The following is a 16705-nucleotide window of genomic DNA, read 5'->3' on the forward strand; positions in this document are numbered from 1 at the left end:
AGAAAATCACATTGTATGATTTTTAAGTAATTAATTTGCATTTTATTGCATGACATAAGTATTTGATACATCAGAGAAGCAGAACTTAATATTTGGTACAGAAACCTTTGTTTGCAATTACAGAGATCATACGTTTCCTGTAGTTCTTGACCAGGTTTGCACACACTGCAGCAGGGATTTTTGGGCCACGTCCTCGGCACTACAGACCTTCTCCAGATCCTTCAGGTTTCGGGGCTGTCGCTGGCAATACGGACTTTCAGCTCCCTCCAAAGATTTTCTATTGGGTTCAGGTCTGGAGACTGGCTAGGCACTCCAGGACCTTGAGATGCTTCTTACGGAGCCACTCCTTAGTTGCCCTGGCTGTGTGTTTTGGGTTGTTGTCATGCTGGAAGACCCAGCCACGACCCATCTTCAATGCTCTTACTGAGGGAAGGAGGTTGTTGGCCAAGATCTCACGATACATGGCCCATCCATCCTCCCCTCAATACGGTGCAGTCGTCCTGTCCCCTTTGCAGAAAAGCATCCCAAAAGAATTATGTTTCCACTCCATGCTTCACGGTTGGGATGGTGTTCTGGGGTTGTACTCATCCTTCATCTTCCTCCAAACACGGTGAGTGAGTTTAGAACAAAAGCTCAATTTTTTGTCTCATCAGACCACATGCCCTTCTCCCATTCCTCCTTTGGATCATCCAGATGGTCATTGGCAAACTTCAGACGGGCCTAGACATGCGCTGGCTTGAGCAGGGGGACTCTGCGTGCACTGCAGGATTTTAATCCATGACGGCGTAGTGTGTTACTAATGGTTTTCTTTGAGACTGTGGTCCCAGCTCTCTTCAGGTCATTGACCAGGTCCTGCCGTGTAGTTCTGGGCTGATCCCTCACCTTCCTCATGATCATTGATGCCCCGAGGTGAGATCTTGCATGGAGCCCCAGACCGAGGATGATTGAGCCGTCATCTTGAACTTCTTCCATTTTCTAATAATTGCGCACAACAGTTGTTGACTTCTCACCAAGCTGCTTGCCTATTGTCCTGTAGCCCATCCCAGCCTTGTGCAGGTCTACAATTTTATCCCTGATGTCCTTACACACAGCTCTCTGGTCTTGGCCATTGCGGAGATGTTGGAGTCTGTTTGATTGAGTGTGTGGACAGGTGTCTTTTATACAGGTAACGAGTTCAAACAGGTGCAGTTAACACAGGTAATGAGTGGAGAACAGGAGGGCTTCTTAAAGAAAAACTAACAGGTTCTGTGATAAAGGGGCTAGCCGGAATTCTTACTGGTTGGTAGGTGATCAAATACTTATGTCATGCAATAAAATGCAAATTAATTATTAGAAAATCATACAATGTAATTTTCTGGATTTTTGTTTTAGATTCCGTCTCTCACAGTTGAAGTGTACCTATGATAAAAATGACAGACCTCTACATGCTTTGTAAGTAGGAAAACCTGCAAAATCGGCAGTGTATCAAATACTTGTTCTCCCCACTGTATATCTCCCACCTCTTGATGGTTAAGATTAGGGAAATGATAATCTGATCCTATAGCCGTGGTCCGGGGAAACTTAACTTCTATACCTCAAGCATGTAAGATTGCAGTAGAACATAACTCAAACAAACCTCTGGGATTTAGAGGTTATTTCTCTCTGTGCATCCCAATTGGCACTCTATTCCCTATAATGTTGCTTTGGTCAAATGTAGTGCACTCTATAGGGAATAGGGTGCCATTTGGGACGTGCTCTCTGTATCTGTCTGAGATACTATGTCTGTCCAGCAGGTAAATACAAATGGACAATCTGCTTCCGACAGTGCAGTTTCAAAAAATATGGATAAGAATAAGAGATAAAAGTAACAAGTAATTTAAAGAAAAAAAATTCTAAAAGTTTGCCAGTAGTCATTTTGATGAAATTGCCAAATCTACTGGCAAACTATTCAATTTTGACTCTGTACCGGCAACCCCCCCCCCTGTATATATTGTTATTTTTTTACTGCTCCTCTTTAAATTACTTGTTACTTTTATCTCTTATTCAATGTAAATGCATTATAGGACACAGAACATGACAATCGAACAGTGGAAAGAAATGTATATTCTTTGAAAGGGGCTGATGAAATGACATCATAAGCCAGAAGAGGGCGGTATCGTGGAAGCTTCTGGCCGCGGGCGAGAAGCGGATCCTGTCACACAAACAATTCCATAACTATAGCTGTAGGCAAGAGGTATGGGGGGGCCTAGGCAACAGTACCACCATGTGGCTGTCGCCTACCATTGAACTTCTGACTGACATGATATCGATGCCTTACTAACATCATTAAATCTCAACCATAAATGCTGTTCATTGAACGTGTGAGAATGCTGTTCATTGACTACAGSTCAGTGTTCAACACCATAGTGCCTACAATGCTCATCACCGAACACGCCTCCACTCACATCGACTGGGCTGTAGTGGAGAGGGTTGAGAGATTCAAGTTCCTTGGTGTCCACATCACCAACAGACTATCATGGTCCATGCACACCAAGACAGTCGTGAAGAGGGCACGACAACGCCTTTTCCCCCTCAGGAGACTGAAAAGATTTGGCATAGATCCTCAAAAAGTTCTACAGCTGCACCATCGAGAGCATCCTGACCGGTTGCATCACCGCCTTGTATGGCAACTGCTCGGGATCCGACGTAAGGCGCTATATACTAGGCGGTGTCAGAGGAAGGCCCAAAAAATTGGCAGACTCCAGTCACCCAAGTCATAGACCGTTTTCTCTGCTACCGCACTCAAGCAGTACTGGAGCGCCAAGTCTAGGTCCAAAAGGCTCCTTAACAGCTTCTACCCCCAAGCCATAATTAATCAAATGGGCTATTTTATTGTGTTACTTTTAATTTTTTACTTTAGTTTATTTCGTAAATATTTTCTTAACTCTATTTCTTGAACTGCATYGTTGGTTAAGGTCTAAGTAAGCATTTCACGGTAAGGTCTACCTACACCTGTTGTATTCGGCGTATGTGAGCGATTTGATTTCAATGTTAGAAACGTACAGTTTTTCCTGTGCAAGCCAACATTCCGATGTAGCCACCTTGAGCTATAGTGTAGCCTACGGCTTGTGTATTTCCTGTTATCTCTACGATTATGTCCAATCTATAGGTAATCTGTCTTTCCCCCAACAACTCATGGGATGGTATGTTATCTTATGCCACGTTTATTATTTTACAGAAACAGTAATGCATACTTTTACATGATATTATGTTAGCTAAACATTWAAAAAAGTATATAATTTTTTCCCCCTTGAAATATATATTTTTTAGATTACAAAAAAATGTCTGCAGCTTTGAAGGTCCCCAAGAACACACATCATTCTTAAATGGAAGTAGTTAGGAGCTACCAAGACTCTTCCTAGAGCTGGCTGCCGGGCCAAATTGAGCAATCTGGGGAGAAGGGTCTTTGTCATGGAACTGATGATCCCACCTCCTGAATCCATGTGTTTGACAAGGGGGAGGGCTCAGTAACTTTATGATCACACTTTAGCAGTGTAGAAGCAACAGTCATTGATCATAMTTTGGTCATAATACTTTGATCTAGTTTCATTCAAATATCATCAAATTTCATGAAAAATGATTTTGACTGGTTAGAAAGTTTTAAATCGTATGCAAAATGAATGATACCTTTTTAAAACATTCAACATCGAGCACATTTGACTTGCTAGATCGTTAACTTTGTGACGTTTTGTGGCAATCRGACAATTTTGACAGACTACTCTGAAAATCTCCTATTTCTAGCCGGACACATTTCATATACATACACTTGTTTGAGCGCTTGCTTGTTGTTAACAAACTTAACAAAATAATTTCCTCCCATCACTTTTTAAAAAAGTACTCTTGATAAGGATATTATTTTTAATGTTTTGAATGTCAGTATACAGCCACTATGACTAATCCCGAACACAAAGCCGTTCAACTCTGATGCTAGATTTTCATGCGAGCCACAGTTGGCTTCACGCCCACAAGGAGCTACCACGCTGACTACTCTCACTGTCAACATTACTCAGCCAATGAAATGTATGATGCGTTGACTGTAACACCAGATAGCATTGTGGGTGTTTATTATCTGACTTGTATCATTCATTTAGTGAGTAGTTGTTATGTTTTTTCGGAACAAGAATAACAAAAACCTTTTGTCAGCGTTTTCTTCTGTTAGTACAACTCAGATTTGGTGTTGTCACCATGACTGAAAATAGGATGCTCGTGGTACAAGAGCTGGAGCAAAGCCTAATGAAAAGTAAGACTATACTTTCAGGGATCATTTCTAGAGTTATTTACTTGAGAAATGTGTTTCTAAAGTGTTAAGTCTTGCTATCCATGATGATGAGATTTAGTATTCCTTTCTGAGCGCGAAGTGGGCAGAGATTGAAGCGTTTACTCTTTTGAGCTCTGCTTTTGATGACGGTTCCTTGTTTCCCCTGGGAATTTGGAGGAAGGGAGTATAATCAGAGTGGTATTAGCCTTATGTACTTGTGAACGTTAATTATAAATCAAAGTAGGTAACGTAGATCTCAATCTTGATAATTAGTTTAATAATTGTGACCGCACCCCACCTTTGACATACTGCACAAGCGACAAATAAAATAAGCAACAGAAGTATACCTTTTTCTGTACATAAAATCGACATTGTTCAGGAAGACTGTAATACGTGTTTTTCGTGATTGTTACAATTGTACCATACAAACAAATACATATTAACAAAATATATATAAAGTGCTACAACAAAGGCTTGTATAGCCTAGTAGTGAATTCATAGCTACATCTATTGAGCAAAAGAGGCGGCGTTTTACGCCACCTGCCAAGTACACCCGCTCGACAAGAAGCGGCTCAACTCGTGCATGTGCTACTGAGCTTGCTGAACAGACTGGAGTCTGGAGAAGTATTCAGGACCGCTTTCTTCTCGTCTTTAAACGCATCGGGAAGGAACTGCGTGCCCTTGTGTCAGTGATTGACGTGAGGAAAGTTTATTCTGTTTTTTTTAGGATCGACAGCAGCATTAGACCAGGCTATTCATTCTGACTAGTGCACGGATTCTACCTTCAATACCGGACCACGACTGAGGATTTAAACTTTTTTAAATGTATTTAAATATGTAGAAGAAGACTGCTGGCAGACAACCGGTCCTAAACGGCACTATTCCTTTTAAACCATCTGTACTTTTGTCTGGAATAGAAAAGTGTAGTTTGAAAGCCTTGCTAATCTATGCTGAACTCATCCCGTCCGTGAAAATATGAAATATAAATAATGTTTAACATTGCTACAGATGGGGAAACGTCCAGGCCATTCTCTAAGAATTTAGAAGACTTTGATTCCATACGCAGTGTGCTTCTATACAGGTCAGTATATTTAGACATGCTATGGCAACGATGAGGGGAGTTTATATGAAAATGTTTTGTAGACGTTTTGGTAAACTATTTTGACTTTCTTTGTGTTTCTTCTCGCATTCATTGCACTTTTGTTTGACTATTGTTGCTTTGTTTAAAGCACTGTGAATGCCATAGGGGATTTAAAGGCCTCGTGCAGTTCGTGGGGAGCGGGCGGGGAAAACAGAAGTGCTCAATCCATTCCCATCTATTCAGAGGGAGATAATGTACATTTTAACAAGCTATTTAGAATTTGCAACCTTTGTGATTTTGTTAGATACTGTGCCAATATGAGATACATTTGTATCAAATTTAGCAGTGTTTATCCAACAAATGGTATGTCGTTTGCTTAGTTTAGGCTTAGTCAATAAGAGGTAGTGTATTTTTTTGTTACTATCAAAGTTATTGCATTGAAACATGCATTCAGTCAACCTCTTTTTATTGCACGTACATTTGTGGCTAGATGGGGCATGGGTGATTCTGAGCCCCTCGTCTTTTTTCTATCCTGCAAACGGAAAGCGTCCACGTTGTCAGGGCAACGTGAAGACCAGCCAACCACACCGAGACAATTTTTGTCACGTGGCATAGTTGAAGATCCCGTATGCAGACAACATGGCGAAAGACTGCCAATGCTCATTCAACAAGCTCGAACTTATTTACTTACAGTTTAGAGTATCGTGTTGTCGAACACATTTAATAAATTGAATAATGGCTACTAAAAAATATTGCGGAACGCTCGAGGTGCATGCAGATGCGCGCGAGCCCCCGAGACAGCAGGGCGACGACAGGGAGAATGTGCATGGCAAAAGGAGCGATAGTGAATCAACATACAGTCAGTCCGACTACTCCGAGTAAGAAAAACATGTATATTATTGCTTGTTGCTTTAGAAGAGACAGAATTWAAAAAATATATTGGGCTAGTCATCTTCCATCAGCTGCCAGTTCCACCTCAACTTCATAACTTGACAACCGAAGCAGATCACTGGAAGCGACTAGGTTACACACTCACTGTAAAGTGGTCTAGTGGCAGCCAAGTGACTGCTTGCAGTCTTCCCCTGTGTGTGGACAGTGGTTAATGCATGAKTTTGGATTTGCTGTATCCCATCTGTTTAGTAACATCCAAACACTTTTTAATATATTTTCATGAAGCCAAAAAGGCTAATTCATGCATGCATTCTTATGTGTAAACTTTATTTAACTAGGCAAGTCAGTTAAGAACAATTTTTTATTTACAATGACGTCCTATCAGGAACAGTCGGTTAACTGTCTTGTTCAGGGGCAGAACGACAGATTTTTTTTACCTTGTCAGCTGTGGGATTTGATCCAGCAACATTTTGGTTACTAGCCCAACACTAACCACAAGGCTACCTGCTGCCCCAAACCTTAATTATACTGAACAAAAATATACATGCAACATGCAACAATTTCAAAGATTTTACTAAGTTACAGTTCATATAAAGAAGTTAGTCAATTGAAATAAATTCATTAGGCCGGCCCATGGATTTCACATGACTGGGAATACAGATATGCATCTGTTGTTCACAGATACCTTAAAAAATAAGGTAGGGACGTGGATCAGAAAACCAGTCAGTATCTGGTTTTTGCCTCATGCAGCGCGACACATCTCATTCGCAAAGAGTTGATCAGGCTATTGATTGTGGCCTGTGGAATGTTGTCCCCTTCAATGGCTGTGCAAAGTTGCTGGATATTGGTGGGAACTGGAACACGCTGTTTTACACGTCGATCCAGAGCATTTCATACATACTCAATGGGTGACATGTCTGGTGAGTATGCAGGCCATGGAAGAACAGGGACATTTTCAGCTTCCATGAATTGTGTACAGATCCTTGTGACATGGGGCTGTGCATTATTATGCTGAAACATGAGGTGATGGCAGAGGATGAATTGCATGACAATGGGCCTCAGGATCCCCTCACGGTATCTCTGTGCATTCAAATTGCCATCAATAAAATGCAATTGTGTTTGTTGTCCGTAGCTTATGCCTGCCCATACCATAACCCCACGGCCACCATGGGGCACTCTGTTCACAACGTTGACATCAGCAAACCTGCACMTTTAAGAGTGGCCTTTTATTGTCCCCAGCACAAGGTGCACCTGTGTAATGATCATGCTGTTTAATCAGCTTCTTGATATGCCAGGCCTGTCAGGTGGATGGATTATCTTGGCAAAGGAGAAATGCTCACTAACAGGTATGTAAATGCACATGTTGTGTTTATATTTTTGTTCAGTATATATCGCAAGAATCGCAATCGCAATATTTGGTTTAAAAAAATCGCTATTTGATTTTTTKGGGGGGCTCATATCGTGCAGCCCTGCATCAGAGCTCTATCTAGACTGTCTGCAGCACTGACATGGACATATAACAATCTCCCCTATTTTATCTGCCCATTCTCACCTTTCAAAGAAGGTCATCATCTGTACTCAATTAATGTAGAACTCCAATGTAGAAAGTCATGGTCTTGGGTTGTGTCCCAAATGGCACTATTCCCTACGGGCCCTCGTCAAGATTACTGCACTATATTTAAGCAATAAGGCCAGAGGGAGGGGTGCTATATGGCCAATATAACACGRCTAAGGGCTGTATACCAATAYATCACGGCTAARGCATGACRCAACGCAGAGGGCCTGGATAAAGCCCTTAGCCATGGTATATTGACCATATACCACAAACCCCCGAGGTGCCTTATTGATGTTATAATCTGATTACCAATGTAATTACAGCAGTAAAAATACATGTTTTGTCATACCCGTGGTATACGGTCTGATATACCATGGCTGTCAGCCAATCGGCATTCATGGCTCGAACCGCCCAGTTTATAAATGGGGATAAGGGTTCCATTTGGGATGCAGAGGGTATTGAAAGAGAAAAGAGGGATGAAGCAAAAGGAACAGTAGTTGCACTTTTCTTGGCCTGTGAATCGACTCTTTTTTTTTCTTTTAAAGTTTGGGAAATTTCTGTTTCCAATTTGGAAACTTAACCTTCATAAATAATGATATGCTATTCACCATCCTTAGTGAATTTATGGATGTGGTTTCCAAGAGCCTACCACAGAGGCGACACAGCTTAATTTAGAGGGAGACTGACCGACTGAAAAAATGCCTGGTTGAATTTTTTGGGTTTTTCTTTTTTCTCAGAATTGGGGGCATTTTCTCTCTTGGGGTGGGGGTGTGGGTTTCCCTCTTTCTTCTCTGCTTGACTAAAAAACAAACAATATCCAGTCTTTCTCCAGTCTTGTTGTTTTCTTTCTTCCCCCAAATGCCACGTGATACATTGGAACAGAAATGTACTGAGAATGAGTAAGAGAGAAGCTTATAGGGATAATAAAACGGCATGCAAATGGAGCGGTTTTCCAGTATTATCAAATTATAACAACATTGAATGTTATAAACCTTTACACCTGTACACGATCGTTGTCCTCTTAAAAATGTGCTTTTCAGTCACCACTCTCTCCTTGACTGTAGTTAAACGCTGATCCAGAACAGAATGCAGAAGATGGACTATCGTACTTTTTGGCTGTTTAACAGAGGTTCAGTAGTTGTACAAGTAGTATAATTGTGTTACTAACCCGTTTGAATAGCATCTATCATGCGAGACTCATTTTTTTAGAATGGGATTGAAGTGGGGAAATGAGAAAGACTAATCTGTCATATTATGATGACGGCTAATATGCTCTAAATTACACTGAACAAAAATATAAATGTGACATGCAACAATGTCTAATATTTAGTTACAGTTCATATAAGGAAACCAGTCAATTGCTATAAATTCATTAGGCCCTAATCTATGTATTTCACATTACTGGGAATACAGATATGCATCTGTTGGTCACAGATACCTTTAAAAAAAAGTAGGGGCGTGGGTCAGAAAACCAGTCAGTATCTGGTGTGACCAACATTTGCCTCATGCAGCGCAGCGCAACGCATCTCCTTCGCATAGAGTTGATCAGGCTGTTGTTGATTGTGGCCTGTGGAATGTTGTCCCACTCCACCACAATGTCTATGTTGCTTGATATTGGCGTGAACTGGAACACGCTGTCGTACACGTCGATCCAGAATATTCCAAACGCGCTGCATGAGGCATATCTGGTGAGTATGCAGGCCATGGGAGAACTGGGACATTTTCAGCTTCCAGGAATTGTGTGAAGATCCTTGCGACATGGGGCCGTGCATTATCATACTGAAACATGAGGTGATTGTGGCACGACAATGGGCCTCAGGATCTCGTCACGGTATCTCTGTGCATTCAAATTGCCGTTGATGAAATGCAATTGTGTTCGCTGTCGGTAGCTTATACCATAACCCCACGCCACCATGGGGCACTTTGTTTACAACATTGACATCAGCAAACCGCTCGCCCACATGACACCATACACACTGTCTGCCATCTGCCCGGTACAGTTGAAACCCGGGATTCATCCGTAAAGCGCACACTTCTCCAGCGTGCCAATGGTCATCTAAGGTGAGCATTTGTCCACCTGAAGTCGGTTATGACGCCGTACTGCAGTCAGATCAAGACCCTGGTGAGGACGACGAGCACGCAGGTGCGCTTCCCTGAGACGGTTTCTGATAGTTTTTGCAGAAATTCTTCGGTTGTGCAAACCCAGAGTTTCACCAGCTGTCCGCGTGACTGGTCTTAGATGATCCCGCAGGTGAAGAAGCCAGATGTGGTGTTCAAGGGCTGGCATGGTTACACATGGTCTGTGGTTGTGAGGCCGGTTGGACGTACTGCCCAATTCTCTAAAACAACGTTGGAGGCGGCTTATGGTAGAGACATTAACATTAAATTCTCTGGTAACAGCTCTGGTGGTAATTCCTGCAGTCAGCATGCTAATTGCATGCTCCCTCAACTTGAGACATTTGTGGCATTGTGTTGTGTGACAAAACTGCACATTTTAGTGGCCTTTTGTTGTCCCCGGCACAAGGTGCACCTGTGTAATGATCATGCTGTTTAATCAGCTTCTTGATATGCCACACCTGTCAGGTGGATGGATTATCTTGACAAAGGAGAAATGCTCACTAACAGGTATGTAAATATATTTGTGGAGAACATTTGTGTATATGGACCATTTCTGGGATTTTTTATTTCAGCTCATGAAACATGGGACCAACACTTTATATGTTGCATTTATATTTTTGTTCAGTATAATTAGGATATACTTTTAATCCTCAAGCCAGAGTTGTGCTTCTTGTTCATGCTCAAATAACCTGATACTCCTTGTCTGAAGGAGTCCCTGGACAGACAATCCACCCCTTTTGGCTCTGCTCTCACACAGTTTCACTCACTCTATGCTCTGTCGGTTCACTCCCAGCGACCTAGAGCCAGAATGGCTGGACGACGTCCAGAAGAACGGCGAGCTCTTCTACCTGGAACTGAGCGAGGGCGAGGAAGCGGCGGCATTGGCTCAAGTAGCCGCCAATCACGGCCTCTCCACCAATCACGTCCGCTTCAGCGAGAAGGAAGCGGAGATCATCAGCGACGAGTCCAGGAAGCTTCCTGATGGTGCTCCGACCAAAGGAGAGCCCAAGCTAAAAAGACTGGCTAGGATCCTTAGGAGGAAGCGGCGACCATCCCAGAGCAGAGGACCCGACGGAGGAGGCGAAGACTCGTCATCTCGTCCAGTATCCATCTTGAAAAACCAGGCGGGGCAGAGGGTGGGGGTGATGGTCCAGCAGCTGAAGGAAGTGTTTCTCTACCTGAACCCCAAACGCCTGGGGAGCTGCTCCCCTCCTCCCCCGGAGAGAGGGGGTCTACTGGAGGCACTTCTGGGGGTGGTGCATCGCCCGTCCTGGGGCAGGGGCCAGGGAGACCCCACGGAGAGGAGGGAGGAGAGGATCACTGTCCACGGCCTGGTGCCCAACAGCCCGGCCATCAAGTGTGCACAGATACTGATAGGTGAGTGTACAAAACCATCACTCTGGGTACGTCCGAAATGGCACCCTTTTCTCATAGTGCACTACTTTTGCCATTTCAGACGCATCTACTGGGATCAGTCGTATACAAATTGTATAGAATGCAATCAATTATTTGATTGACACCATTTATATTAAATAAAGTTAGACTTATAAAGTTGTGTTTTACAGTAAATAGTTTTGATGTTTGTAGAGGCTGGGCATGGTTGTTCTGGGCAGCCCAGGGAATGCAGAAAACAAAACTGCTGAATACTAAAGAGTATCCACATGAGTTAGTGTTTAAAGCCGTGACTTTCATGTAGCCTACCAGTCCATGCTAAAGCAATTAGACTAGTTAAATAACTAAGGTGAAATCTGTGTTAGGGTTGATTGGAACGGGCACGAGTCTGCACAGGAGCAGGTGAAACTCGTTGTTTTACAAAAAGAAACAACAGGACATCTGGCTGTTCCTAGATCTGTGGACTGTATCTCTTGGCTGGGTACCGGTCTGTTTTGTATACGTTCCACTCTTTGCCAGTTGCCACTCCTTGTCATGCCAAGCACTTGTGCTCCTCAACAAAACGATACTATTTCTGAACAGGTTACACAATGTGGAGCAAAATAATTGTACAGAAATGTCACTATTACCCTTTAGTCTAAGTTGTCTATATGTAACACGGACGCTGTAAGGGACTGCTGTGAGTGACACGTTCTTCTTCGTCCCAGGTGATAACCTGGTAGCAGTAGACGATGTGGATGTTACCACAGAGAACATCGAGAGGGTTCTGTCCTGCATTCCTGGTCCTACCCAGGTGAGTGAGTGTGTGTGTGTGTGTGTGTGTGTGTGTGTGTGTGTGTGTGTGTGTGTGTGTGTGTGTTGTGTGTGTGGTGTGTTAGTGTGTGGTGTGATTGGACGATAGTGATTGGACGATTGTTGGGTGTGTGTGTGTGTGTGTGTGTGTGTGTGTGTGTGTGTGTGTGTGTGTGTGTGTGTGTGTGTGTGTGTGTGTCGTGTGTGTGTGTGTGTGTGTGTGTGTGTGTGTGTGTGTGTGGTGTGCGTAGGGTGTGTGTGTGGATTGGCTGAATACCCCAAATAATATGGATGACTGTTAATGGGACAATTTACCCTTCACTAAGCCCCGCCCCCCTTGGTTACTGTTACAACCTCGGACAATATATTCCCAGGAAGACCCATTCCTCCGTCTAACCACTGGCAAAATCCCCTCACAATGATCTCAAACTGTGTTTTTAATGCACAGGGAAATGAATCACAGACTACCTCTTGCTAAACAGGAAACTCTTGGGTCTGTTGTGGTGGACTGTCATTAGAATTGCTTCACGGGAACCTGGTAAAATTATGTTTGTAGTGTTGCTACTGTAAAGGGTTGCGTCAATCAAATCTGGTATCAGGATAAAATGTGATTCAGAGTCACCGAATATACTTTAAGTATTTTTATTAAACTCAAGCGATAAATGGTAAATGCAATTTTCGTATATACGGGTTCACTGTATCACCACGCAGGGTAAAGCAGAGAACTAACTTGAATTCAACAGAGTTCTTTTTTATACTAGGACAGAGATAGTTCCAACTTCGGAGTTGGCCTGTCAGAGTAGAGGCTAAGTGTGGTTTAGACTCACTAGCCTATCGGTGGCGCCCAGGCTGGTCCCAGCCCCACAGCGCTCCAGATGTCCGGCGCTGTTGCTGTGTAGATTACGCGCCCACACCCTAGAAACTGAGGTCAGACAGTTCTGCAACATTGTTGAGCTATTTACACCAGCATAGCAAACATACTGTTCCCGCTCAAGGTTAACCACAGCTTCTCAGYACACTATCTGGGGCAAAATGTTACTTCCAGCACACACACACAGACACCCCCATTATAGGCCAAGCATATTTTCAATCCTCACACTACCGAATGATTCTGAATTTACTGTCTGCGTGCAGTCAAAGCTAATAACCACTTTTGAAGCTAACTAGTGCTCTCAAATCGTATCCTGATGTCGACAGCAGATGGAATTGATTAATAACATGGCTAGCTACATTTGGTGGTCAATGAGACTGAGCTCTAGCTAACCAGCTGAGCTAGCAAACAATGTAACAAAAGTATAATTTCAGATTTGAAAATTTGAAAAATCAACATGCACTTCAGGAATCACAGTAGCAAGTACCACTGGCGCACTGATCAATTATTTAAGCATTTAAACTATACATTTTTTWAAAGAAAACTGTGAGGTTTTCCCATTGCCGTCATTGGCTTTCATGTGTTTCAAACGGGTGCTCGACCGAGGTGTCTGAACTAGACCACAGTTGCTATCCATTGCAGCGCTGTGATTGGTTTGAAAAAAGTTCCGGGGCGAGTTTTAGCGAAGGGTCAATTTATAGCTACAACATTCAAACTAGTTAAATAGTTTAAAGGGTAATTTTAGTCCAGATTGACTACATATTTGTGCATACATATTTGTACTGGTTCCCCATGGGAATCGAACCCATAACCCTAGCGTTGCAAGTGCCATGCTCTACCAACCGAGCGACATGGGACTACCAACGTCATAAATGTATTGTTCTATATATCGTTATCCTATTAATTTAGCCCATTTATCGATGTGGATTTTTGTCCCTATCGCCCAGCTCTAGTATGTGTATGTGTGTGTTCCAAGACCACCCACACAACTCCTTACTGCCATATTAAGAGAACAGTAGTTAGAAATCAAATCTAATTTTATTGGTCACATACACATGGTTAGCAGATGTTAATGCGAGTGTAGCGAAATGCTTGTGCTTCTAGTTCCGACAATGCAGTAATGACCAACGAGTAATCTAACCTAACAATTTCACAACTACCTTATACACACAAGTGTAAAGGGATGAAGAATATGTACATAAAAATATATCAATGAGTGATGGTACAGAACGGCATAGGCAAGATGCAGTAGATGGTATCGAGTACAGTATATACATATGAGRTGAGTAATGTAGGGTATGTAAACATATAAAAGTGGTAGAGAGAATTATGCTCCGCTATGTGGTGTGTTTCGGAAGTTAAGTGTATTACAAAGTGAAACGCTGCAAATATGAAAGTATGCGAAAGACCTCCGACAGGTCTTCTTTGTTGTCGTCGTTGTTGTTGTTGTATTATGAGCCCTAGTCACATTATTAACGATGCATGCTGGGGCGTTTCGGGACGCAGCCTCCGAAACAGAAACGGCAGCCTAAGAAAGAGGAGTCCTCCACATGAACTCAATTACAGACAAACCCCCCCCCCCCCCCTCTCTCTCTCTCTCTCTCTCTCTCTCTCTCTCTCTCTCTCTCTCTCACTCTCTCTCTTTCCCCCCCCTTTCTCTCTCTTTCTCTCTCTCTCTTTCTGCTCTCTTTTTCTCTCTCTCTTTTCTTCTCTCTCTTCTCTCTCTCTCTTTCTCACTATTATCCTCTCTGTTCCCTTTCTCGCTCCCTTTTTTCCGCTCTCTGTTCCTCTTTCTCTCTCTCTCTCTCTCTCTTTCCTCTCTATATATATGTACCGGTATATATATATATAAATATATAATATATATATGTCAATTGTCTCTTTGTCTATCTGTATCTCTCTCTTACCTCTCTTTGTCTCTCTTTCCCCTCTTCTCTCGCTCTCTTTCTTTCCTCTTTCTCACTCTAGTTTCTCTCCCTATGCCCTTTGTCTCTCTGTCTATCCCGCTCACATGACATCAGCAGGCAGGAATCTACCGAGAGACCTCAACCTAACACATCCCCATTATTTATCATGAGAGAACGTAGTGCCGCAGCCCTTCAGCCTATCTGGCAGAGGTCCATTGTACTATTCTATTCATTGTAAAATGAATGTGTTCTATGACATTTGACATTTTTGTGTGTGCTTGTGCAGAATAGTGTCAGAAGGACTCACTCAAACACCGTTAGGCCCTTCTCCTAAAACAGGCTACTGTTCCCTGCAGAGCCAAGAGGCGTCCGGCCCAGGCCTGGCGCCTGCCCTGGCGCTGCTCAACGGTTTGTGGTTTCTGATGACAGTGTCTGGAGATGTTCTGGCCCTCACCCTAGAGTGATGGATGAATTCAAAACACAGGGAGTGAAAATACAATGAATAAATGCGTAGTCTTTGTAAAGGACTTGCTCACGAACCCTTCAAGATTTGAAAGCATTGGACTGTGTGTAAGCATGAACTCTTCTTACCGTCATTTTTGACTCCAGTCCTTTTAACTCCATTAGGAGTGTGAACACTTCTCGGAGCGGTAGAGAGTCCGACCATTTCCAGTGTCACAGTCCTGCGCGTGCAACACACACACACACACACTGGTTCTGATTCGTCTCAATTAACGTCAACAGAAGTCCTTAGCAGGCCTCTTCAGCGCTGACAGTTACTGCCCAGAGCCAGCACTGTGTGTGCGTGCGTCGTGTACACAGTTCTTTTTTTCACATTTGTATTACAGTTTGTTTAAGTCTGCGTGTGTACGCTACAGTATTCTACAAGGTGCACATGGCTATAATTGCCTTTTTTGAAATACAAAAGTCACAGACATAAGCCATCTATCTGTAAATGGTAGCATGCATCTTCTCCACCGTACTGTTACGTGTTTCCATGTGTGCATGCCTGTCCTTAGTGTGCTCGCTTAGCTTTGGTGTGGAATGGGTGTGTGTCGTGCATAAAGCTCTGAGGATGACAGAGGCCTTGCAGCAGGATCTGTTTCTGATACACACCCACACTGCTTCTCTTTCAGTGATCAGGAATATAATCCATTTCTCTCTGACAATCACCATTCTTCTATTTACTATTATTTTTAACCTTTATTTAACTAGGCAAGTCAGTTAAGAAACAAATTCTTATTTTCAATGACGCCTAGGAACAGTGGGTTAACTGCCTTGTTCAGGGGCAGAGCGACAGAATTTGTACTTTGTCAGCTCGGGGATTCGATCTTGCAAACCTTCCGGTTTACTAGTCCAACACTCTAACCACTAGGCTACCTGCCGTCCCTCCTCTTTTCCTGACCTACATCTACATGCCATTCCTTTCCATATACTATCCTCTTTTGAATGAATCACATCTACTTCCTCTTTTCCTGAATGTACATAACTCTTTTTTCCTGACTGAATCACATCTACTTCCTCTTTTCCTGAATTCGAAATCACATCTACTTCCTCTTTTCCGGAATGAATCACATCTACTTCCTCTTTTCCTGAATGAATCACATCTTACTTCCTCTTTTCCTGAAATGAAATCACATTATACTTCCTCTTTCCTGAATGAATCACATTCTTACATTCCTTCTTTTCCTGAAATAATCACATCTACTTCCTCTTTTCCTGAATGAATCACATCTACGTCCTCCTTTTCCTGAGATGAATCACATCTACTTCCGCTTTCCTGAATGAATTCACATCATACTTCCTCTTTTCCTGAAGAATC

General features: G+C 42.8%; 1 protein-coding gene and 1 non-coding gene across 3 annotated transcripts in view; both read left to right on the top strand.

The window, feature by feature from the left end:
- The first annotated feature begins 4260 nt into the window (after positions 1-4260).
- LOC111956518 (small nucleolar RNA U3) lies at positions 4261-4476 on the top strand. The gene has a single exon (XR_002876291.1). It is a non-coding gene; the product is annotated as a small nucleolar RNA U3 (small nucleolar RNA).
- A 1527-nt stretch (positions 4477-6003) lies between these two features.
- The window catches only part of LOC111952813 (protein inturned), a 40855-nt gene continuing 30153 nt past the window's right edge, over positions 6004-16705 (top strand). For both annotated transcript variants that reach the window (XM_070435354.1, XM_023971744.2), the window contains exons 1-3: positions 6004-6235; positions 10715-11298; positions 12021-12106. In XM_070435354.1, the coding sequence (XP_070291455.1) occupies positions 6093-6235; positions 10715-11298; positions 12021-12106 (813 nt within the window). In that variant the 5' untranslated portion in view covers positions 6004-6092. The remainder of the gene's footprint in view (positions 6236-10714; positions 11299-12020; positions 12107-16705) is intronic.

This window comes from Salvelinus sp. IW2-2015, linkage group LG3, assembly GCF_002910315.2.
Source record: "Salvelinus sp. IW2-2015 linkage group LG3, ASM291031v2, whole genome shotgun sequence".
In the NCBI taxonomy this organism is placed as follows: domain Eukaryota; kingdom Metazoa; phylum Chordata; class Actinopteri; order Salmoniformes; family Salmonidae; genus Salvelinus; species Salvelinus sp. IW2-2015.